General features: G+C 49.4%; 1 protein-coding gene across 6 annotated transcripts; it reads left to right on the top strand.

The window, feature by feature from the left end:
* Window positions 1-2,200: 2,200 nt before the first annotated feature.
* On the top strand, window positions 2,201-24,738 carry APBB1 (amyloid beta precursor protein binding family B member 1). Of its 6 annotated transcripts, none has more exons than XM_077113792.1 (14): window positions 2,201-2,307; window positions 9,543-10,262; window positions 15,383-15,558; window positions 15,656-15,712; window positions 15,811-15,896; window positions 16,015-16,078; window positions 16,463-16,612; window positions 16,979-17,106; window positions 17,519-17,633; window positions 17,778-17,862; window positions 18,131-18,214; window positions 23,643-23,758; window positions 23,910-24,086; window positions 24,168-24,738. In XM_077113792.1, exons 2-14 carry the CDS (start codon window positions 9,557-9,559, stop codon window positions 24,333-24,335), a joined length of 2,112 nt encoding a protein of 703 aa, XP_076969907.1. In that variant the 5' UTR covers window positions 2,201-2,307; window positions 9,543-9,556; the 3' UTR covers window positions 24,336-24,738. The 6 variants fall into 6 exon arrangements, with proteins under 6 accessions (XP_076969907.1, XP_076969909.1, XP_076969908.1 ...); XM_077113794.1 differs by lacking the exon at window positions 2,201-2,307 and adding an exon at window positions 2,591-2,723; XM_077113796.1 differs by lacking the exons at window positions 2,201-2,307; window positions 9,543-10,262 and adding exons at window positions 13,797-13,831; window positions 14,427-14,466.
* The last annotated feature ends 10 nt before the right edge of the window (window positions 24,739-24,748 follow it).

Here is a 24,748-nt window from a genome sequence, read left to right as displayed (position 1 = left end):
GCAGAGAAAGGATAGATTATGAGCACTGATATTACTCTCCCTTGGTCAGGTTTTGCAGACCTAAGAGGAGAATGGGAATTCAGAAGGATTGCATATGGGTCAAATACATCAGGAGGATGATGCTAGGTGCTTTCTGCATCCTAGTCTTCCCTCTACCTTTACCATCTTAACTGCATGCCTCAGGCTACCTGAAGAAATTTCCCCAGACGCTGCTGCCTTCCTGCTCAATGGAATTCAAGTGCACATATCAATATATAGGTGATATATATTTTTTCATTAACTCAAACAGAACCTAGAAGTCATCCTTTTCTTCACATTTCATATCCCATTGATTAATCGGTCACTAATTTCTGTGAATTATACCTTCTGAATATTTATTAAACCTGTACACTTCTCTCTTCATTCCTACTTCCACAACTCTAGTCCAAGCAATCATTATCTCTAACCTGGACTACCTCAATTGCTTTCTAACTGGTCTCCTCACTTCCAGTTTTGCTCTTTTCTTGTCTATTCTCCGCTCAGCAACTGGAAGTTAACTTCTAAAATGCAAAGCTGAATATAAAATTCCCCAGCTTAAAATATTTTGATGATTTTCCATTGCTCTTAAAATGAAGTCCAAAACCCTTAGCATTCCCTACTCGTTGATTGGCACCTACTCACCTCTCCAGCTTATCTTATGCCATTCTTCTCCACCATTAGTCCATACTCTTGTTCAAGTTCTTCCACCTGGAATAATCTTCTCTTTTCTTGGCTGACTTCTACCATTCTTCACCCTAACCCCTCACTTAACTGTCACTCCCTTGCAAAAGCCTTCCCAGACTTCCCAAGGTCAAATTAAAACCACTCATGAAGCACCAAGTATGTCTCCTTCAAGAAACTCATTACATTTCTAATGACGTTTAATGTCTCTTTCCCTGGTTAAATTTCAAGTTTCACAAGGGCAGGAACTGTTTCTTGTTTCTTGACATATTCTTAGCACCAAGGACAGAGCTCATATGTAATAATAAATATTTGTTGAAAGATAATGAAATAATGTATGAATGGGGCCACCTTTCTTCTTCTGGGTAACATTTACTCATCTCTTAGGACCTAGGTTGGATGTTGTCATCTCCAGATCTGATGCATCTTTGGGTCCCTAGGGCCTAGCACATATCCCAAGCATATAAATAGGTCATAGCTCATATATCATAGATGTCTGTCAAATAATAACTCTTATCAATGAGTCGATAATTTTTAAAAGCCAGTGATGGGTATTTGAAGGTTCATTATACTGTTCTGTCTATTTGTGTATATATTTGAAATTATTCATAACGAAAAGTTAAAACATTTATAATCATCTCACATCAAGTGAGAGTATAGTCGAAGATGATCTTGAGGCTTCTGGCTGGGGTGAGTGAGTAGATGGTGGTGCCATTCACTGGGATGAATGAATAGGAGATGCACCCAGTCTGGTGTGTATGTGTTGAGGAAGGCTTGTGCTTTGTTCCCGCTGCCCGCCCACTCCCCCCACCCCCAATAAAAAGCCTTAGAAATCTTTTTAGGGGATGAAACAATGAATTTGGATTTGGACACTTTCAAGTTTTGGTGCCCTGGGGACATTCTAGTCAGTTGTCCAATATGCTAGCAGGTTCAAAAAATTAAAACCTGCCTTTAGAGGGTTTCTGGATGGGAAGAGTTCCCCTCATTATCCTTGATGACCTCTGGGCCAATGATCTGACCACTGGGGTCTATCCCACCATCCAGGGCGTCTGCAACAAATATTGAGCCAGACCATCCTTCTCTGTTCACTTTTCACCCACTCTCTCCCCACTTCCTTCATCCTTGTGGATTTCTACCGGAAGCAATTTATCCTCGACATTTGTAAGGTCGTGGTGTCACTGCCTTATCTATGTTCAACAGCAAGGACAGCCTAAGAAACATCTGGGTCCCAGTCTGAATTCAACACTTACTGTGACTGCCGGCAAGTAGATTTGTCTTTCTGAATCTCAGCATCTACCTTTGAAAAATGGTAATAATAGTAGCGACTTCACAGGGCTGTGGTGAGGATTAATGCATGTAAAGGTTTAACACAGAACCTGGCACAGAGTAAGCGGTCAATAAATACCAGCTATTATTATCACCAACACTGCGTCCTCATTGCCACCGCCCCGGGACGTAGGGAGTGTTGCTGCAAAAGCCGAGCAGTCTGCCTCCTCGGAGCCCCTCCCGGCGCGACCGCCGCCCGGGTACCCCATAGCAGCTACCGCTCCAACCTAGACTGTCGCTGGTCCCACGGAGCTGCGGGGCAGGGTCTCGCGGGCGCGCAGGGTGAGTCTGTGGCACCGCAGCGCAAGGCGATGCAGAGCTGGGCAGGGGAGGAGGCTAGGGCAGAGCTCTGCGTGCCGGGAAAGGGAGGTGGGGAGTGGGGTCGGTGGGTTCGGGCGGCGAGGGGTCTGGGCTCAGGGGCTCACCGAAGGCCGAGGGTCCTGGTGGGTAGGGGACAGGGCCCATCGGTTCTGCGGTAAGCCGCGGCTAATACCATGCCCCAAGGGCTCGCGCTCCCGTGCCGGGCCCAAGATGGCGCCCCTCCCCCTCCCCTCCTGCGCGCCTCCGCCGCTCGGAGCGCGGCCCCGCGGCCCGCGCGCTCCTGGGCGGGGGATGTTGTGATGGAGAAGCCGCCGCGGAGCCAGAGCCCCGCAGCCTGAGCCACCTCCGCCACCTGGGCCTACGGCCTCACCGCGCAGGTAGGAGCTGCCCCTACCCGGACCCAACCCCGACGGCCGGCTCTCGACCCCCAGCGGCTGGCGACCCCACAGCCTCTTCCCCGCGGGGGCCCGGACCCCCGGCCAGGCCGCATCTCGCTCGGCGGCCCTCCTGCCGCACGCCTCCACACCAATTTACTGGCTGGGCTTTGCGGCTCTACCTCGGTGCTCATATCACCCCCGCCCCTGACCTTTACCTCCAGGTCCTCCGGGATGAATAGGGGGCGAGTATAGGGGATGCAGGGTGGGGGTGGGGGTGGGGGAGGGGAGGTCAAGGGCTGGAAAGGGAATGTGAGATGATTTGGTGGGGGAGGCCTCAAGGATTCCAACTGAGGTCCCAAGCCCGAGATCTGTCAAACTGCATTCGGTTGCCCCCAGAGACCGAGGGGTGTGCCCTGGCGCGGTCTGTGTCCCCAGCTCAGCCTGGAGGCCTAGCACTTGCGGGAGGACTCTTCAGGAGCAGTTTTCCCATCACCAGTTCTGAGGTTATGCCTAACCTGTTTTGAATCCCCCTGTGCCTTTCTTGCACTCCTAACCCATCCGGCCACAGTCCTAACTCTCTCCACTCTTCAAAACCCAAACCTTTGTAGGTTTGTTGCCTTCGTTTACTCACTTTCCATTCATTCCTAAATCCGCTTCACTCTCTTCTGTCCCTGATAGAAACTTCTCACATCAAGGTCACTGGACCTCCATGTGGCTAAATCCAATGGATAATTTCCTATTATCCCCCTTTACCTTTTACTGGTATTGAGTGGTGTGTGCTAACTCACTCTCCTTGAATCATTTTCCTGATTTCTCTCCTACCACAATATCTGCTTCTTCTCAGCCTGATTTGCTACCTCCTTCACCTTAGATGCTGGTGAGGCTTTTGGCTCTGACCAGAGCTGTTGTCTCTCTTTCTGTACATTCTCCCTGGGTATTTTATCCACTCTCAAGGCTTCAAATTCCATATATGTATATTTATTGATGATTCCCAAATTTATATGTCCAGCACAGATCTCTTTCCTGAAATCCGCACACATATATACAACTGCCCTCATGGAATTGCCTTGGAAGTTCAACAGGAATTCCAAACTTCCAAATCCCAAGCTTAATTGTCTTCCCTCTGTTCCCTCTCTGCCCCTACTTCCAAGTAGGCTCTTCCTTCAAATTTCAGAAATGGCCACTTTCCAGTCAGTTATCCAGGCAGGAATCCTGGGCAACATTCTAGCTTCTCTCACCTTCCACATCTAATGTCACCATGTTCTGCCATGTCCACTACCTAAATATTTGTCAAGTCCATTCATTTCATGCCATCTCTACTACTACCAAACTTATTCTAGGCCACCAACCCTTTTTTAACTCTTGTTTGCTCTAATAGAATATCCTCTTGCCTACAACCCCATTATTGATCTCAGCATAGCACCCAGCATGATCATTTTTTAAAAATACATCATTTATTCATTCAACAGATATGCTTTATGCAGCTAATATGTACCAGTCATTGTGCTAGGCACTGAAGATATAATTAGGAGCAAAATAAGTCCTTCTTGTGGAGCTGACTATTTGGGGGGGGGGAGGAGTAAAATAAAAATAAAGTTGCAAATGTAAGAAATACCATGATGGAAGAATGTATGGTGCTGTATGAATATACAAGAGCAGAAGCTAAATTTGTCAGGGGTGGGTAGGGGAGAGGGTCAAGGAAGGCTTCTCTGAAAATATGACGTTCGAACTAAGATGTAGAGGATAAGTACAAGTTAATTAGGCTAAGAGAGTAGTAGAAGATCCCTGACAGAAGCACAAGGAAAAATCATGTGCAGACACCTTGTGGAAGAAGAGAGCATGATGCCTTCGAGGAATTGAAAGGCCAGTGAAGCTGGAGACCAGAGTGATTGAAGCTGGAGAGGAAGGAAAGGGGAAGACTGACCAGGGCAGTTTAGGCCATGTTAAGGATTTTGGTCTTGAGGACTTTGTTTTTGGTGTGGAATGTTGATGGTAGAGAATGTGGAGAATAGCTAAAGCTCATAAATTTTTCTCAAAGAGAAAATTATCAGATCCTCGGAGAATGGATTTAATTTGAGGACTGAGGAAGAGAGTGATGTCAAGGCTAGTACCCTAGGCTCTGAGATGGCTGGTCTTATCATTCTATGACACAGAATTCTGGAAGAGGGCCAGTTAGGGAAAGGAATGGGAAACACAGGTGTGGTTTGGGGCATATTAGTTTCAAAGGCTTTTGAGACATTCAAGTGGAGATGTTGAGTTGAAAGTTGGATGTAAATATCTGGAGCTCAGGTAAGAGGTCTGAAATGGAGGCATAAATTTGGAAATCATCCATGTGTAGGTGGTAACTGACATCATGGACATCACTGAATACCTATGTTAAGATGAGCCAGCAAAGCAGTCTTTGAAGCCAATAGCAGTACCTAGAAATATAGGAAGAAAACCAGGAGATATAGTATGTGGGACGTCATGGATGAGCGATGTGAGCAGCCCACAGTGTCAAATGCTACTGAGACTACAACTAAGTTGAAAATGACAAGTGTCCATTGGATTAAATAACATAGGAGTCATGTTGACCTTGGTAGGAGCTGTTACAGTGGAGTGTCGGGAATGGAAGCTGGATTGGAAAGGGTTGAGGAGTGAGTGGGAGGTAAGGAAATGGTGATTCTTTTAAGGTGTTTGCCTGTGTGGGGGAGAAAACAGAGCAGTGAGTGACTCTGGAAGTATGGGGTGTGGTGTCAAGTAAGATTTTGTTTTTTAAGTTGGGAGATAGTAGATTCCATTGAGAAGAAGAAATTGACTATGTAGCTCCAGCTTGAGTCACTCTGGTCTCCAACTTCGCTGGCCTTCTTTCAGTTCCTCAAGGACAGCATGGTCTCCTTCCACAAGGTGTTTGCACATGATTTTCCTTCTGTTTCTGCCTGGAACCTTCTTTTCGTACCCTCCTCTCATGTTATTATGGTGAAGTAAAATCCCTGGAAAGGCAGGAAAGGAAGGGTCCAAATTATAGATGAAGCAATTGGTTTTAGGAAGAAGAAGAGAAAAGGGTAGGTGCTGAAGTAGGTACATTTATATACCTGAGGATGTTTCCAGCTGAAAGCTACCATTTTCTCTGTGAATTAGGAAGGAGGTCATCCACTGAGAGGGAAGGGGGAGGTAAAGGGAGTGGTCGAAGGAAAGTTGTGTTCTGGACTCTTCTTAAATATCACTTCCTCAGGTAGGCTTTTCTGATGTCTGGACTAGATAGAGTAAGTTGCAGGTTCTTGTAGTGCCTTATTCTTCTCCTGTCATAAAACTCAATCATTTGTTCAACAAATGGGGAGGGCTTATTAGGTGTCAGGCACTGTTCTAGGGTGCTGACATTATACTGCCTTGTAATGAGTTGTTTAATGATGATTTCCGCACAAGACAGTGAGCTCCAGCAGTGGATGAACAATTTCTTTATTATTCATCACTTTCCTCTGTCCTGGCATACTATAAGCTCACTCCCCAACTATGAGCTGGACTTACTCCTTACTTCTATGGTCTGATATCAATTCCTTCAGGCTTTGTGGCCACTCCCTTTAGCCCCTGCCTGGACCAGAACTCTTTGGTCCTTTCCTTACTTTGAGACACTCCAGGTATGTATGGATACCACAATGAGAAGGAGGAGTTTGGGCTGTGCCCTTTCTTGAAGTTGGGCAGCTGGTCATCTTTTTGACCTGAAAAAGGGGTGCTATTGATCACACTGCCTAAGGCCACATACTCAGGCCTTGGCACTTACCTGCAACAGAACTTCTCCATTCTTCCCCCAGGACTTTGTTGCTCTGGTAACCAGATGGGCAGGGCTGCCCTGAAGTCTGTCTGGCCCTTCACTGTCTCAGCCACACAGTGCATGTGCTCTTTCCAGACTACAGCTCCAGGGTTAAAGGAGGATGGCTCAGCCTGACCTCTGAGAATCCTAGCTCTGTACTGTAATGCCTCAGAGAAGGGCCTGTCATCCCTGTGGTTCTCTGAGCTTAGAAAGTCACTGAGTCCCCCATCTCCTCCAGTTCATGCAGAAACCACTTTAAACAGTGGTTTACACTGTTGAACAGTCTTCAAGCCAGAGTGTCAATTTAAGCTAACTCTCTCCCTCCTTCCTGGATCTCAGCTCTCACCTGCCCAGGACTCCTTTCCCATCTTCCTTCTCTCTCCGGACCCTTATCATTCTTCAACAGCCTCCCTATCATTCTAGGTACCCAGCCTCAGCCCATGAGGCCATACAAGCTTTTTTAGCAACTATTTCCAGACCTATTTTTAGTGTCTATTGCCAGACCACAAGCTTTTTTAGGGTGTAGTTCCTAGTTCCTCTCACCTTCCTCCCTCCCCTCCACACCAAGGGCCCACTTTGTGACAGCCTACAAGAGCCTCTCCTTAGCATGGAGAAACACGGTTGAATAAGACATGGTCTCAGATATTTTATAGAATTTGGTATTGAGTATTGTGAAACTCATAGGAGGAAATAGTCACTTGAGAATGGGGAGAGAGGAGCGAACAGGAAAGGCTTACTGTGTAGGAGCTGTACCGGCTGAGCTGCGTTCTGAAACGTGAGCAGAGGCTCTCACAAGGGACACAGGAAACCAGGATGATGGAGCAGTGTAAACAAAGACCCAGGGATGCGAGTGTCTGTGATGTGTTCCGAAATCCACCACATCTCATGTTGCAGGAGTATAAGGTGTGAAGAGGCAGAAAGTGGGATGAGGTCTGAGAGGTCATAGGGGTTGGCTCAAGGAAGCTCTTGGGTATCTGCTAATGAGCTCAGAGGTTACCCTAAAGGCAATGGTGAGCCACTGAAATGTTTAAACCTGGGAGTAACAATCTGGTTTCCATTTTTGGAGAATTATCTGGGTATTAACAGAACCATCTATGTTTTCTCCATTTATCACAGTGACGACAAGTTTTCTCATTGCCCAGGTACAGCCACACTGAGCAGACCAGCAGTTACACATGAGGCAGACTCACAGACCAAAACTTTTTCCTTTATTTCATAGATGCATTGTGCTAGGATCTGAAGAGCTAGAAATAACAGAAAGATTGCGGTGGCTACTACCTTCATACACTGCAGCTGAATAGTGGGTACAGCCTTGCTCTGGCACCCTAAAACACCTGCTGGCAAGCTGTGCATGCTCTGCACTGAGAGCTACGCTGAGGAGGCAGAGAGAATTGAGGAGTAGGGGTCAGGAAAAGAAATTGGGGAACAGGGAGATAGTGACACAGATAATAAATTGAGAAAGAACTGTGAGAGTCAGAAATAAAGAACTGTGGTGTATGTTGGTGGGTGGTCAAGGAGGGAGAATTGTGTGTGCTGGGAGGGGAAGAGTCAGATAGAAAGAGATAGCTCTGAATGGGGATATCTGGGTAGGAGAGAGTCATAGTAGGGGCTGCCTGCAGGAGAGATCTGCAGTAGGGGTCAGGATGAGAGAGAACTGGGTAGTGGTTGGTCAGAGAGAAAGAATTATGATGGGGGTCTAGGGAGGAGCCATGGAACAAGCTCTTGATATTGGGGGTTAGGGAAGGATGGTGAGCCCAGCAGTGGAAGTTCAGGGAGGGTGGGGAGCGTGGAGTGGGATCTTGCTGGTGGGGCCCTTGGGACACTGGAGCTAGAAGGATAGGTAGGATTCAAGCTGTTATGGAGAAGGTGCTGCATGAGGGGCTTGTGATGAGGGAGTCTGGGGGAATTGGAATGGGAGATCTCCTTACCTGGAGAAGATCTCCTTACAGGTGGAGTTTGGTTGGGGCACCATGAGCAATAGTGGAGACACAGTAACACGCCCATGCCCACAGTGTGTTTTCTGAAGCTTGCAGAGGAGGTGTTAGAATGTGGCCAGGAGGAGATTGACACATTAAGTCAACAAACATTTATCGGGTCCCTGCTGTGTGCCAGGACTGTGCCAGGCACTGGGCATATTGCATTAGAAAAAAAAAAGACAAAATCTTCACCACCAGGGAACTTATACTGTAGACATGGGAGACAATCGTTAAGCACAGTGAATGGTATAGAGGGTTTGCAGATGGCTGAGGAGGGTGCATAGTCACCTAGCATTTCAGTGAAGGCCTCATGGAGAAGGTGATATTTGGGCAGAGACCTGAAGGACTGGAGGGCTGGCAGGGGACTGGCCCTTCAGACTGCATGGAAACAGTCACCAAAACATAGCTCCAGCTGACCAAAGGATTTGGAGCTAAGGGCCTTTGGCCTGTGACCTGCCTTCTCAATGCTGTGACCCTAAGGGCTGGGTCTGCAGCTCATTCTTCCCTGTTCTCACAGTCCCTGGTATGGGTGGGCTTGTGGGCTGATTGAGCTTAGTGATTTGGTGATGGCAGGAACACAGCCTGGGAAGCTCACAGTGGTGGGATTGCAGTAGCAGTTTGGCAGGAGGAAGGGGGCAGTCAGTGTCCAGTGCACATCAGGCAGTCCCACACCAGCTGTGTCCCTGGCACAGTAAGCATTGTGGTCAGAGGAACTGGGGGTGGGGATACACAGAGAGCCATTGTGCTGAGGCTGTGCTGCCCAGGCCATGGTGGGAGTGAGGGCAAAGTGGAGGCTGGCCGTGCTCTCCCAGAATGCTCAGGGATAGGGAAGCGGGGATGGGGTGGACTGTGTACCTGCAGCTGGCCGGTGACAAAGGGTGGTGGTGCTGGGACTGAAGTTGAGCTGTCATTGTCATGGGAAATGGGGCAGTGTTGGCTGACCTGCTGAGTCTGGGGAGATGGAAAGGTACAGGGTAGAGCTGTGGGACAGAAGCTAGGGTGCTGCTACCCTGTGCTGGAGGCTCACCATGGTATCCCTTCTCTACCCTACAGGATCTGCCAAGGCCATGTCTGTTCCATCATCACTGAGCCAGTCGGCCATTAATGCCAACAGCCACGGAGGCCCCACACTGAGCCTGCCCCTGCACGCCGCCCACAACCAGCTGCTCAACGCCAAACTGCAGGCCACGGCTGTGGGACCCAAGGACCTGCGCAGTGCCATGGGGGAGGGTGGGGGGTCTGAGCCAGGCCCTGCCAATGCCAAGTGGCTAAAAGAGGGCCAGAACCAGCTCCGTCGGGCCGCCACGGCCCACCGCGACCAGAATCGCAACGTAACATTGACCCTGGCAGAAGAGCCCAGCCAGGAGCCCGAGATGGCACCCTTAGGTCCCAAAGGCCTGATGCATCTGTACTCTGAGCTGGAGCTCTCAGCCCACAATGCAGCCAACCGAGGGCTCCGAGGACCTGGCCTGATCATCAGCACCCAAGAGCCAGGGCCGGATGAGGGAGAGGAGAAGGCAGCAGGGGAGGCTGAAGAGGATGATGAGGAAGAGGAGGAGGAGGAGGACTTGTCTTCTCCTCCAGGGCTACCTGAGCCCCTGGAGAGTGTAGAGGCTCTGCCTGGCCCCCAGGCCCTTGTAGATGGTCCGCGGGAGCACAGCAAGAGCGCCAGCCTCCTGTTTGGCATGCGGAACAGTGCAGCCAGTGATGAGGACTCAAGCTGGGCTACTTTATCACAGGGCAGCCCCTCCTATGGCTCCCCAGAGGACACAGGTACCTTGTGGAGGTGACATGGGGAACCTGGGAGTGCATGAAGGCAAAGGCCAGGGCCGGCTTGGGTGTGAGTCCCAGAGCCCATGTTCTCAGGCTGCAGCGGGCCATTCTCACATTCCTAGAGCACTTGACCAAGCTGATAAATCCAGCCTCATGCCCACCCAAATGGACAGAGACTAGGTCCATTTACTGGTCACTTACCATTTATTGGGTACTCATGCTCAGCATGATCATATTTCATCCACACAGTAATGCTGGGAGGTAGAGACTCTTCTTATGCCCATTTTAGAGATGAAGATATCGAGGTCAGAGAGGTTTAGTAGCTTTCCCAAGCTCACATACAGTCCAAGACAGGTCTAAGCCCAGGGCCTGAGCTCTTGGCCCTGCATTACAACACAAAGAATAGAGATGTACTTGAAGTAATCTCTATTCTATGTCAGGTCTGAAGGGAGCAGCCAACATCTCTGCACAGAGATCTGTTTGGAAAGTTGGGGTATTAAGATACCTATGATCCGCATGCCCCGTGCATAGCACCATGCTGGGCATTGCAGGGATACAGTTTTGTCAGGAATCGGACATTGATCAAACCTTAGGAAACAAAGGAAGCATAAACATGGGCTTCTTTCAGTTAAAGAAAGAACAGATACTAGATGTTAAGATGCCAAGGATTGATCATTAAACTTTTCCCTTTTAACTAAGTTGGGTCTCTGTGATTGCTTATGCCACAGAGAGATGCACACAGAGCTGAGGAACAAAGGGCAGAAATTATGGACTGTAGTCACAACCCTGGAGTTTTGTGGATGGGATATAAATAAAAATTAGGGAAAGACTCCCATTGGCCCCAGGCAGCAGGCAGCGGGCATCATATACAGACCCCAAACTGTATGTGGGGCCTTTGCTGGGAACATGTAGTTCAGATGAACATAGAGCAAGCTAGAGCAGCACACCATCCCCCCTTGAAAAACTTAGAGAACTCATCAACCATATGCAAAATAGAGAGAATAATGAACCTAATTTACCTATCACTCAGTTTCAACTATTGTTAATACATGGCTAACGTTTCCACACACAAGTTTCTTTTGATCTGTAAGTTCTACCTCCATCTCTCTATTTTTTACTTGCAGTTTTTTAATTGAAGAACTCGTGTTGTTTGTCTTGACTTTTTCATGGTCTGAATTTTGCATACTTTCCCCATGGTGGTTTTTAATACTTTTCTGTAAAGTGGTAGATGGTTCTACAGACTTGATCAGATTCAGGTTTGGAGGCTTTTTGTGTCATTTTTGCAAGAATATTTCGTAGGTGGTATTGAGTACTTTTATCAGTGGCACATAGGTCTCATTGCCTTTCTTTTTGTGATTTTAGCAACCTTTAATGGTCATTGCCTTGACTCCCGCTATAGGGAAGCCTCGTCTCCACTTCAGCAGGTTGTTCATAGTATTGGGGCAGGAGGAAAGTACAGTTTCAGTGGTGCTGGTTTATGCTTTTCAAAACCTAGATACTGATGTGAACTATCCCAATTTTAAAATGTTAACAATTAATTCTGGTTTTAGAAAGCACTGTGCAGACCACGCGAAATCAGTTTGGGGTTTGGATCAGCCTGTAAGTTACCAGTTTGTAGCCTCTGTGCTAAGGAGTGTGAGACAGCGGCCAAATAATGGAGGGCCTGGTCCCATGGAGGATAGAGCTGAGAAGGGTTTGCCAAGCCTGCTGACCTCAGGAAGGCACTGGAACCGAGAGCGGATATTCAAGAATCATGCTGTAGTGGAAGCCATGAAAATTGAGATTAGAGATGTGGCGCTAATCTCACATTAGCCAAGGAAGGGGTTAGGTCCTGGCTTATTTATTATTTTATGATCATATTGCTATGGACATGAAGGCCACAGAGGCAGTCTGGGATTCCTGTAGGAAGGGGACTTGAAATAGATAAAAATTATTTTCTCCTTCCCATCCTAAGGTCTCCACAAAGTTGTTGATTCAATGTGTAAATGCATGAATGCATGCATGAATGGAATTTAATACTTGTGTTGATTACCTGCTTTGTGCCAGGCCTTGTCCTAGGTGTTAAGATTAATACTGCCAGTGACAGATGTTTCCATCTTCATGGCACTTACAGTCTAGTTGGGGACAGAGAAATAAGCAGACAGTTATCATCAGTATGATGGGCACTGGGGAGGAGGGAGGTTTGGGAGAACGCCTAACCTTGTCTATGTGTGCTGAGGGAGTGGGTGAGTTTTGAAACATGAAGGAGGAGTGGGAGATAGCCAGGTGAAGCACAGGGAGAGGGAGGCTAGGCTGGGAGACTGTGGGGCACTTCTGAGGCAAAGAAGGCGAGAAGGGGATTGGGGAGTGGTCAGTGATCAATCTGAGAGTCTGGCAGGGAGGGTCCCTGGAGATTGTACAAGTTGAATATAATTTGATTGGTTTTGAATTTTGGGGAGAATCTTTCAAGGCTGCAGTGCACTGCCCAGATTGGAGGAGACTAGACAGGAAACAGGGCGACCAGTTATGAGGTGGTTGCAGTGATCCAGTGAGGTGTAACTGTAGCCTGGACTAGGTGGTGACGTAGGTGTGGAGAGGAGGGGAGAGCATTGAATCAGTCACTGATGCCTGAGCACATGACTTCACCGGGCTTAGCCACTAGAGCATGCGTGCATAAATGAATGAATGAATGAATCCTACGTAAACATTTTAATAGATATATGAGTGCCTGAAAGAATCAATGCATGAGCGAAGGTGTACATGTCTGAATAAATGCGTATATGTGGAAGCAAAAGCCTGGGTGGGGCTGAGCTTGGAGGGAGATGTGCCAAGCTCCAGAAGGGCTTCCAGATGGTCAAGGGGGGAGAAGCTGCCCCTCCAGGCCAGATCGGAAGGATGCAGCTCTCTGAAGCAGGAAGGTACAGGCTGCCACAGATGGTAGATGGGATTGGTGTGCATGACTCAGTTAGGAGGTGGTGAATTGGTCCCCAGATTCCAGAAGTGGGAACTCTGGGGTTGCTGAAGGATATGACCCTTCAGGAAGAAGGGCATAGCTATGGAGGGTTGAAGGCTCTGGGCAGTGGTATTCCTGGAAAGTTGTAGCCAGAGAGCCCTGGAGGGTCCCTGGGGAACAGCAAGCATTCTCTGAGGCTTAGCTAAGTGTCAAGTGCCCAATGAAGACTTTATTCCCTAGGGCCTGAGGTTGGGCTGAGGAGGGACGAGGGACGGGGATGGTTATAACTGCTAGAAGGGTGGATGGACAAGAAGAAGCACTTCCCTTATGTCTGTGAACACATCCTCATTTGGAAGCTGAGGATGCTGAAATACTTGCCTCATTAACTCTCACACCAGGTGTGCAGACACCTTGGTGTGACCACACCCAGCCCCAGCCCCCACTCATATCCTTACTGTGCCTGGTTGCCCAGCAGCCTGGGTCTTGGGACTGCTTATCCCTCAGTGCTGCCTCTTGGACCCATCAGGATTCCTGGTTTCCCTGGTAACGGGAAGCACGTCAGCAGTCTGGGCGCTCCCAGCCGGTCTTGGTGCTGCGGTTGCCGAGGAGACGCTGCAGCCTAGCTGGGCCCTGGCAGGTGAGGGAGGTGGTGTTGGGAAGCCCCAAGTCCAGTCTCAAGCTTGCTGGAGCCCAGACCTTTAAGCCCACCCTTGGGCTTAAGCTGCTGAGCAGATTCTGGGCAGGGGGCTGATCTCTGGGGGCCTTGAAGCCACACCCTGTTTATTCTGAGAGCTGTAGGCTCTGCAGGGCCTCAGGTGCCTGGGAGTATTCCCAAGGGGCTGAACCTTCCAGTGTCTCTAAAACGGGGCTTGACTATAGCACTGAGGTGACCATTGAGGGTGGGGTGGGGATGGAGATTCAGAATTGGGAGAGGGGAGTAAGACTGGGAAGAAGAGACGTAAGCAGGAAGACCTGGGGTCTCGTGAGGCTCCGTTTCTTCCCCCAGCCCCACCCATGGAGGCCCCCTAGCATGGTGGTCCTGGCCCCTCCCTAGTGAGCTCCTGGTGGAGGAGGATCTTGCCTGGCAGACGCTCTGCCCTGGTGAGAAGGGGGCGGGATGAGCTTTTCTCTGCAGCCCAGCACCAGGCTGTGAGCCCAGCTGGCTGGACAGGAGGGGCTGTAAGGGAGGGTGGCGGCAGGAGGGGCCGGGAATGAGCGCCATGTTCTCCCAGGACTTTTTCCTGGCCATCATCCTGCAGGACAGCAGCCCAGGTGAGGGGCAGCACGGGGCTGGGGATGAAGTGGGGCTGGGCTGACAGGAAGAGGTGTGAGCTGAGCTACAGGGATGGAGTGGTATAGCTCTGCTGAGGGAGGAGGGCTGTATGTCACAGGTGCGCTGTGTGTGAGTATACGCAGGAAATGTTTGCCTGTGTCTGTGTGTGGCAAGGGTTGGACTGTGAGCATTTGTGAAGTGTGCACCCGTGTGGCAGGGGCTCATGTATATCCTGGATCTGATTATGTGTCCACTTTCATGTGTGCCTGCTGCACATGTTTTAGAGTCATTGTGGAAGTGGTATCTGCACACGTGTGGCAGGGATTGGCATATGTATGTGTGTGTGTGCACTTCTGTGTATGGTGCCTGCATTAATGTTTGGCTAGAATTGGTATGTGTGTGTGTGTGCCCATGCATGCATGTGTGTACCTGTGTGTGATATCCACCTGATGTGCTGGCATTTTCTGTGTATGGTTGTGGTGTCTGCACAAGTGTGCAGCAGGGGTTTGGACATGTGTGTCCATGTGCTCATGTATGTATGCAGGAGCTGTTAAGTGTGTGCACCTTCATGTACCCTGAGAGAATAGATATGTATGAGAAGAAGTTAACTGGGGTCACCCAACCTGCCTCCCTTCCTTCCTTTCCTCCCTGCCTTCCCTCCTCCCTCCGTGTGGCCATGTGAGCCAGGAGCAGGGCCTGAAAGCAGGCCTGAGGCCATTCCCCTTGCTGGTGGCCCTCCAGGTTGTTGCTCCATACCAGCGGCTCTTGGAGGAAGCAGGCATCGTGTTGGGCTGGGGCTGTAGCCCTTCCTCCACTCCCTCTCAACCACGGGGTTTCAAGAAGAGCATGGAGCATAAGCACCTGCTTTCCGCTTGTTGGGTAGGCAAACCCCTCACCAAGTCCCCCACCTGGCAGATTCTTTCTGGAACCCCAACGCCTTCGAGACGGATTCCGACCTGCCGGCTGGATGGATGAGGGTCCAGGATACCTCAGGGACCTACTACTGGCACATTCCGACAGGGACCACCCAGTGGGAGCCCCCAGGCCGAGCCTCCCCATCACAGGGGAGCAGCCCCCGAGAAGAGTCCCAGGTGAGGCTTATAGGCTTACTGTTTTTTGACCAGGTCAGGGAGAGGGTGTGTGCTGCTGGAGCAGGATGAGCTCACTGCTCCCATTCCCTCCTCCTAGCTCACCTGGACAGGCTTTGCCCATGGAGAAGGCTTTGAGGATGGAGAGTTTTGGAAGGTGGGTGAGGGTCCGTGCTTCACGATGCAGGGTAGGAAGTGTAGCACGCTTGAGAAGAGACATCATTTTGGTCTTGATTTCTCACTCTCCTTCCCAAGGATGAACCCAGTGAAGAGGCCCCTATGGATTTGGTACTGAAAGACCCTGGGGAGGGAACCTTGCCCTTCCCAGCTCAGAGCCTCAGGTAAGTGGAAAGCCACCAGATGCAGTGGACTGGCTGAGGGATGGATCTGTCTAGACGGGGCCTGTGGGGCAGCTCCATGTATGAGGGCGCTGTACCAAGTGCTACCATCTGCCTTCAGCCCAGAACCGTTGCCGCAAGAGGAGGAGAAGCTGTCCCCACGGAATGCCAACCCAGGGATCAAGGTTTGTTCAAGAACAAAGCCAGTTCTGGGGATATCTTTGGTCTTAGTACAGCTCCCCAGATCCTGAGTTAGGAACTCTGTGAGTCTCAGCACAGACTCCTGAGTCAGAACTGGAAACTCAGCCAGCTCAGTGGCCTGATAGGAGACCCATCTAGGCTTGGGTCAGATGCTTCCTTATACTAGCAGGCGTCTCCTTTGAGACACCCACTCCCACCAATTATGTCTTTTTTGGGGAACCCTTCGGTCTTACTCCATTGCCTCTCCCTCTACCACATTGTGAGTCAGGAACTCCTCTGGTCTCAGCAGACCCCCTGTGTTCTGTGCTGGGGGCTCCATAGTCTTAACTCAGATCCTTTGCCTCCCTCCCTTTTCCTGTCTCTGGCAGTGTTTCGCCGTGCGCTCGCTAGGCTGGGTGGAGATGACCGAGGAGGAGCTGGCCCCTGGACGCAGCAGTGTAGCAGTCAACAATTGCATCCGTCAGCTCTCATACCACAAAAATAATCTGCACGACCCCATGTCTGGGGGTTGGGGGGAGGTGAGGACCTAAGGCCAGTGGAACAAGTGAAGAGATTTGTGAGAGATAGGAGAGCTGACTTACCTAAGAGTAGGGAGCTGGGGGAGGGGAGTCTGGCCCACCCCAGTGACAGTCCTGGGAAATGGACATGTGACCCTAAATCAGGGCCTTGGGAGATGGCTGTCCACCTGCGATAGGGACGATAAAAGGATTCATGTGAGAGATGATAGGTGTGACCTCTCCTAGAGCGAGGCCTGCAGGGTGGGTGGTCTGACACCAAAGTAAGGGCCCCAAAGTGGTAGCTACTCTCCCCTGAGCTGGAGGTGGCCAGGAGCAGCCACCTTCCCAGCTTGGGCACCACTGAGTGCCTGCTTCCTGGGCCTGCAGGGAAAGGATCTGCTGCTACAGCTGGAGGATGAGACGCTAAAGCTGGTGGAGCCACAGAGCCAGGCACTGCTGCACACCCAGCCCATTGTCAGCATCCGTGTGTGGGGCGTCGGACGGGACAGTGGAAGGTGGGAGCTGGGCCTGGGGCTATAGGGTGGGGGCTCAGCCAGCAGTCAGAGTGGGGCCCTCCTCCCTAATTCTGCTCTTTGCCTCTCTTGTGCTGCTGGACCCAGAGAGAGGTACTATGCCTATTTGCCTTGACCTTACCTCCTCCCATACCTGGACCAGACACCTCGAAACAACCAAGTTCTCCCATTCTGCTGTGCCCCTTCCCACCTGCTGTGCTCACCCATTGCCTCTCCTCAGCATGCTTGCCTGTCTACCCTCCAGCCGGAAGGCAATGCCCACACGACTGTCCCAAGGGCAGAAGCCCTGGGGGAGCTGCAATGGGCAGGGAGGGTGTGGGTGGGGTGGAGTGGGGATGAGGCTTGGCACTGACTGGTGCTCTGGGAGACACTAAGGTGCCCCTCCTCCCAACAGGGACTTTGCCTACGTAGCTCGTGATAAGCTGACCCAGATGCTCAAGTGCCACGTGTTTCGCTGTGAGGCACCTGCCAAGAACATCGCCACCAGCCTGCATGAGATCTGCTCTAAGGCATGGGCCCCTCCTGTCCCTGGACTCCCTGCCACCTTTGCTCACAAGGGTGTGGGTGGGTCATTGAGTGGGGGTAGGGGACTCCGGGGCAGTGAAGTTCTAATAGACCCTCTCACGACTTCCCTCCCTTCTTTCCTTCCTTAGATCATGGCTGAACGGCGCACTGCTCGCTGCTTGGTAAATGGACTCTCCCTGGATCATTCCAAATTGGTGGATGTCCCTTTCCAAGGTCAGTGTTATAGCCCCACTAGGTCCAGCTCAGCTTTATTGGCAAAGATGTGTGTGGAGGGGAGGGGGATGGTTGGGGAAGGAGAGACAGGAGCTACTGGACTTGAGGGAAAAGTAAACGCCCAGAGATGGGATACTTTGGATCAAATAAGTGGATCCAAGGGAGGTCAGGGGGAGGAGGGATGATAATGTCCAGGGGGGTGGAGGGGTGGGGACTAGGTGTAAGCAAGCTCTGCCACCACAATTGACTCTCCTCTTCTTCCCCACAGTGGAATTCCCAGCACCTAAGAATGAATTGGTTCAGAAGTTCCAAGTCTATTACCTGGGAAATGTGCCTGTTGCTAAACCTGTGGGTATGTGTGTCCTTTACCTAATAACCTCTACCTTGCCCCCAAGGCTTTGTCCCCAGCCTCTCTGCCTTCCATTCCTGTTCTAACAGACCTTCCTCATGCTTGGTGTTTTCCTGCTCTTCAAAATGTGTCCCACTTCCCTGGACCTTGTCCCAGCTGAACTGAGTCCTGTAGTGCAGGAGTCAAGTCAACATCTCATCCCTGACTTGGCTGGTGCTGAACCAGGCCCACAAGGAGACCCCACTGCTGCATCTGTGAAAGAGGGAGGCAGAGCTCAGTGACTGGAAACACCAGGCGGCAGGGTGGAGCTGGGGGCGGTGTTACAGCACCAGCTGTGGGCTGTGAGCATCTAAAGAGGGAAGCAACGAGCATAATTGTAGTGTACCTTATTGTTTGTAAAGCACTTCCTTATATAGTATATCATTTATTTCTTGCTGCTCCTGGAGGTTGAGATGATGATAATGCCCATTTTACTTTTTTTTAAAAATAATTTTAACTGCAGATTTTATTGAGATATATTCACATACCATATATTACATCCAAAGTATACAGTCATTGTCTCACAGCAGCATCATCTAGTTGTGCAGTCATCTCCACACTCAATTTTATTTTCATTGCTCCAAAATGAAAAATAACAGGTAGATGTAAAAGAGAACCCCATACACCCCATATCCCTTATCCCCTGCCCCCATTATTGACCTCTGTTATTGATGTAGTACACCTGTTACCGTTGACAAAAGAAAATTAAGATATTACTGTTAACTATAGTCCATAGCATGTAATAGGTAATTTTTCCCCAATCATACTGCTCTATTACTAATTATTTGTACCAGTGACGTACATTTGTACTGGTTCATGCAAGAACTTATTCATATTTATGATGTTAATAGATGACATACTTTACTCAAAACAACCCCTTTCAACCAAATTCATGTGCAATAAATACAGCACTATTACTTATAATCCCAATAACCAGCTACCCTCACCTCTATCCATTCCAAACAATCCAACCTCATAAAAAATTCTGTATATGTTAGGTAACCATTCCCCGTTCTCTAGTTTCTAGGTCCTGTACACTCTGTTTTATGACTATGAGCTCACATATTCTAGTTCATATTAGTGAAATCATACAATATCCTTCATTTTGCTTCTGACTTATTTCACTCAGATAATGCCCATTTTATATTTATAAGGAAATTGAGAGTTGAGACTACCTTGTTCACTTTTAAATTTCCAGGTCTGTTAACAGTGCCTGTCATTTATTTGTTCACTCACTTAACAAACATCTTTGGTGCCTACTATGTGCCAGGCCCTGCACATTTATCCCTGGGGTGTCAGTGACCACAGTCCTGCCTTTATGGAGGTTACAAACTGGTAGGGGAAAAATAGGTGTTAATGAAATAATCACAAGATGAATGTGTAATTATAGATTGACTCATTCATTGAAACAGAGACGCAGGGTGCTCTGAAACTGTAACAGAGGAACTTCATCTAGTCTGGGAGCCAGAAAAGTCTTTCCTAAGAAAGTGACATTTGAAATGAAATCAAACACTGAGAAGGAGCTAATGTGGCAAAGTGGGATGGAGATAGAGGTAGGTAGGGAAAGATCATTCCAGGAATAATGAGCCGTGAGTGTCAGGGCCCACAGTGGGAGGCACTTTGGTACTTTGCAGATATTGAGAGAAGACCATTGGTGCCAGATGAGGCTGAGAACTAGGTCTCTGCAGGTCCTTGTAGAAGTCGTCATCCTAGAGAAACAAGGAGGATGGGCCTAATGCAGTCAGATTTGACTTTTGTGTAACTCATTTTGGCTCTACTATGAAGTAAGATGTTTAGCAGGCGGAGGTGGATATAGGGAGCTCAGTTAGTATCTTGTAATAGTTGTAGGGCAGTGAAGACTATTATCTTGGACAATAGTAGATCCGAAGAGTAGTAGTGTGTAGAGTCAGGAGGTGTTCAGATGATTAAAATTAACAGGCTTTAGTGACTGACTGTGGTATGAGGGACAGAAGTATCAAGGAAGACTTCTGAGTTTCTGGTTTTTGGAACTGACTGGATAGTGATGGCATTCTTGAAAAGTAACAAATACTAGAAGAAGCCAGCTATGGTATGGAGCCTGTGAGCTCAGTTTTGGACATGTTGAGCCTGAGATGCCTTTGGTATAGCTGTGAGGTGAAGTCAAGCTGGCAACTGGACTCATACGTCTGGAGCTGAGAGGAAAGGTCTTGGCTTGGGATATAAAATTGGGCATCATTGGGTTATAGAGGTAATCTGAGTCATGAGTGTGGAGTAGATTGACCTGGGAAAGTGTGGCACCTGAAGTGAGATGGGAAATGAAGTCCTCTAATATTTAGTGGATGGGTGGAGGAGGATGAAACTGCAAAGAACAGCAAGAGCAGCAGGAGAGAAGTCAGAGAAAGAACAGAGACTGCTCTAAGGACTGGTTGGATATCATGTCAAAAGACACTTAAGAAGAACTCAATACATGTTTGGGGAATTAGCAAACAAATGAATGATTACACGAATGAGCCTTGCATCAAGCTGCACAGCCAGTAGAAGTAGACCTAGGACTCCAATGTTGGTCATCTCTGATTCTATGCTGTTCCTCTCAAACTCTGATGTCTGCAGTGACCGACTGTAATTCAATGAGGGCACCTTTCTTAGCAAAGGGGGGGATTGGACTGGAGTTTTGAAGGAAGGCTCAGATTTGCAGAGAGAAGTGGGCATTCCAGCTGTATTCAAAGGCATTACTAAAGACTTGGAGCCAGAACTGAGAACCACATGCTCAGGAAGCCTAGCTGACCACTGCATCTCTGCTCCTGTTCCCTCCTACCTCTCACCCTCAGCTTCTAAACCTTTGCTGATTCTTCCATTTACTACCTCCACTCCCATATCTGCTCCTTTCCACCTGTCAACTTACACAGGCCTTTGCTCTGCTAAATCAGCTGTCTCACGCTTTTGACTGCCCCTCTTGCTGCCCATCAGCTCCATTGGTTTGTTTTGTTTAAGCCAGGGTTTAAAAGCTCACGAGTGGTTCAGTGGTCTCTAAGCTCACTTTCTACTTTATCTTTTACTCCCTTTAAACCTCCAAGAGTTGAACAGCGCCCCCTCCTAAAGCTGCACTCTTCATTTAGTAGTCAATTATTCATTCACCAAATGATTGGTGCATGCCTGATTTGTGCCAGGCACTATTCGTGGTTCTTAGGATACATTGGTAAACAAAACTGAAAAAGATCCCTCCCTTTGAGAAATTTAATTCTAGCAAGGAGAGACAGACAATAAAATCAATTAATTAAATAGTATGCTAGAAGGCAACAAGTGCTATGGAAAAAGAATGAACAACAAGGTAAGGGGTTTTGGGTGTGGGACTGAGGAATAGCGTGTAGGTTGCAGCCCTGAGTTCTTACCAAATCTGATAGTGTTTTTCCAGACCACGTTGTTCCAAAGTCCTGTATGTGCACTTTTTTCCCCACTTGCATATAGATCCTCCCCAGACTCTGAGGCTAGGCTCCAGCCCACACACCCATCTACATAGTAAGCAATTTGACTTTGATGTTCCACCTACATTCATGAACTTTTTGAAATTTTCCTTGCCCTAGCCTAAATGTCATACACATCACACCCCTTTACCTGACTTTTGAGGCCCTCTGCAGTCCAATCTGGCCTGCCTACCTCTGCCTGCATTATCACTCTTATGTGTACTCCTGTGCTCCTTGGTTATACCAGTTTGGGTGCATTTAACATGCTGCCTTGAGGGTGACTTGCTCATGCATGTGGAATTCCTGAAGCAAATAAGCCCTATGCTAGGATGGGGAGCCAGTGCGTGATTAAACGTAGTCTCTGTCCTTGAGGTGGCCACAGCTCAGTGTGGAAAAGGGTTTTCCAACAGTTACAAGATATTTTGATGAGAATTATCCCAGAGGTTGTTGTCCTCTATCTGTCCTAGAGCCGGGAAGTTTCCTAGGTGGGATTCTCGGAGTCATGCTGAAGGATGAGTGTTGGCAGTTCCTTAGGCAGTCAAGGCGAGAAAGGTACTCTAGACAGAGGCTCTTCCCTAAGTTACAGTTTGTGTCCTCAAGGGCATCCTCTTGTATTGCTCTGTATTCCCCATCTGCCTAGCAAGGCATTTGCCAGGATTAGATGTTAATAAATGCTACGTAGATCATTTGAAGCTCAGGGAGAAGTAAAATATGAGGCTTGACAGGTCACATGAGGCCAGTTTGTGGAGGACTTGCACGCTCAGGAAAGGAGTTTGGCCTTGATCCAGTCAGAGAGGTGACCAAGGCCAAGACCGAGGAGGACTTTCCAAGAAGACATTTGTCCTCTGCCCGCAAAAGGTTCACCCTGGTCTGTTCCTAGTGGAAGCTCAGAGGCATTAAAAGGAGCAGAAAGGTCAGGAGTGGACCACAGAGGGGTGTACTTTTTGCACTGGCGTTGTTCAGTCTAACCTCTTAGTTTTAAAAGATGAGGAAACAGGCCACACAGCCAGCTCATGAGTAGAGCAGGGACTAGATGCCCTACCTCTGTTACATCAGCCCTGTACTCCTGCCTTGGTCTTCTGCTAAGCGAGAAGTAAAAGTGGGATGCATAAATAGAAATGTTTAACTGCAGTTTGAGGTGGAGGAGGCCATTGTGGCACTAGTTAAAGTTGACTGGCTTGGAAGTCAGGAGCCCTGGGCTCCTTGGCCATTAAGCACACTATAGAAATTCCTAAGTAAGACTGCAACAGCCCTTCTAGTTTTGAAAACTAGGAATGTGGGGAAGAGGCAGGGGAAAGGCATGGCTACTAACACTGGCTTTGGAATCAGGCCACCTGAGTTCATATCCCCATTCCTTGGCGTGATCTTAGGCATATTACCTGATCTCTGTAAGCTTCAGCTTCATCATCTGTAATTTGATGATAATTGAATCTATTGGGAAATTGTGAGGTGTAAATAGATAATATGCTGAAATGACTTAGCACAGTGTAAGGCAGAGTAAACACTTACCAAATGGATATCTTTACCAAAAAATAAAAATAATTGTGTCTTGGGAGAGAACTTGCCAGTGGAGGCTTCTTTGGGAGTCACTGTTGGGGAGGTGAAGCTGTGGAATGTCTGTGGATGAGCTCTGAGAGAGCAGGACATAAGGAGGTCAGGGCTTTGGAGGTCGGTCAGTTTGGAAGGCTGGGGAAAAAGGCAAAATTAGCAAAGAAAACCAAGTCTAGGATTCAAGATGGAAGAAACCAGAAAAGTGCCATATCATTGAAGCCAAGGAGGAGAGCTCCAAGGAAGGGGTGCTGGGACAGCATCATCTTCAGGGCTAGAGGCTGGTGAAGTGGGGATGGAGCAAAAGCCTTGGGCTTGGCTGGCAGAGCTGGAGGGTCTAGGGTAGGTCCACAGTGTCCTCTCTCTACCCCCAATGGTACCACGTTTATGTCAACATTTTCTAGGGGTGGATGTGATTAATGGAGCCCTGGAGTCAGTCCTGTCTTCCAGTAGCCGTGAGCAGTGGACACCAAGTCATGTCAGCGTAGCCCCTGCTACCCTCACCATCTTGCACCAGCAGGTAAAGTGCTGGGGTAGAAGGCATGGCTGTGTCCTGCCTTGGAGTGGTAACTAGGGATGGGAGGAGGGGAAGCTGCAGACAAGATGGATGCGTCCCAGTGAAACACAGAGGGTCACACGTGTTCCTTTCTGACTGGGTTTCCTCCCTCCAGACAGAGGCAGTGCTCGGGGAGTGTCGGGTGCGCTTCCTCTCATTCCTGGCCGTGGGCAGAGATGTCCACACGTTTGCATTCATCATGGCTGCCGGCCCAGCCTCTTTCTGCTGCCACATGTTCTGGTGTGAGCCCAATGCTGCCAGCCTTTCAGAAGCCGTGCAGGCTGCGTGCATGGTAAGTAAGTAGGGTGGTGGGATGGCGCTGACCCCACATGGTACAGGCTGGAGAGTAACTACTCCACCTGCTTCTCTGCAGCTCCGCTACCAGAAGTGTCTGGATGCCCGTTCCCAGGCCTCCACCTCCTGCCTCCCAGCACCCCCTGCTGAGTCTGTTGCCAGGCGTGTAGGGTGGACAGTCCGCAGAGGTGTTCAGTCATTGTGGGGCTCCCTCAAACCCAAACGCCTGGGGGCCCACACCCCCTGAAGCCCCTAGTTCTCCCTCCACCTGCTTGCGTTGGGCCCCAGGGAATTCAATGGTGGGTCAGGAAGGGGCCCCAGAGGCTTTTCCTAGGCCTCATCCCTCCCCTAAAAGCAGCCCCCTTCCCCCACTGGTTGGGGTTCCTGCCTAGTAGGGGCTGGGGAGGGCGAGATGTCATCAGTGTGAGAAAGTGACAACACTGGATTGCTAGAAAGAGGGGCAGGAAGCAAGGCGAACCCATCCTGCGCTTCAGGTGGAGCAGAAGGGACTAGTCCAGGCCAGGCCTCATCCTCACAGGGTCCAGTGGGGCAGGGGGGAGGGGATTGGTCCAGGCATGGGTCCCCTCCCCACTGCTCTGGGGGCACCTCCACTGTACTGATATCACTAATAAAGTCTGTCACCCTGCTGAGCCGCGTGCC

Source organism: Tamandua tetradactyla, chromosome 8 (genome assembly GCF_023851605.1).
Source record: "Tamandua tetradactyla isolate mTamTet1 chromosome 8, mTamTet1.pri, whole genome shotgun sequence".
Classification (NCBI taxonomy): Eukaryota; Metazoa; Chordata; class Mammalia; order Pilosa; family Myrmecophagidae; genus Tamandua; species Tamandua tetradactyla.
The sequence above is the reverse complement of the archived record's forward strand: the minus strand, read 5'-3'. Positions and strand labels throughout refer to the sequence as shown.

What these genes read in the sequence shown, in the direction of transcription:
- APBB1 (XM_077113792.1), top strand. Translation starts at nt 9,557, where the DNA reads ATGTCTGTTCCATCATCACTGAGCCAGTCGGCCATTAATGCCAACAGC. An exon ending in TGTCTGGGGGTTGGGGGGAG is followed by an intron (nt 16,613 to 16,978) that starts GTGAGGACCTAA and finishes CTGGGCCTGCAG; the next exon opens with GGAAAGGATCTGCTGCTACA. An exon ending in TCACCATCTTGCACCAGCAG is followed by an intron (nt 23,759 to 23,909) that starts GTAAAGTGCTGG and finishes TCCTCCCTCCAG; the next exon opens with ACAGAGGCAGTGCTCGGGGA.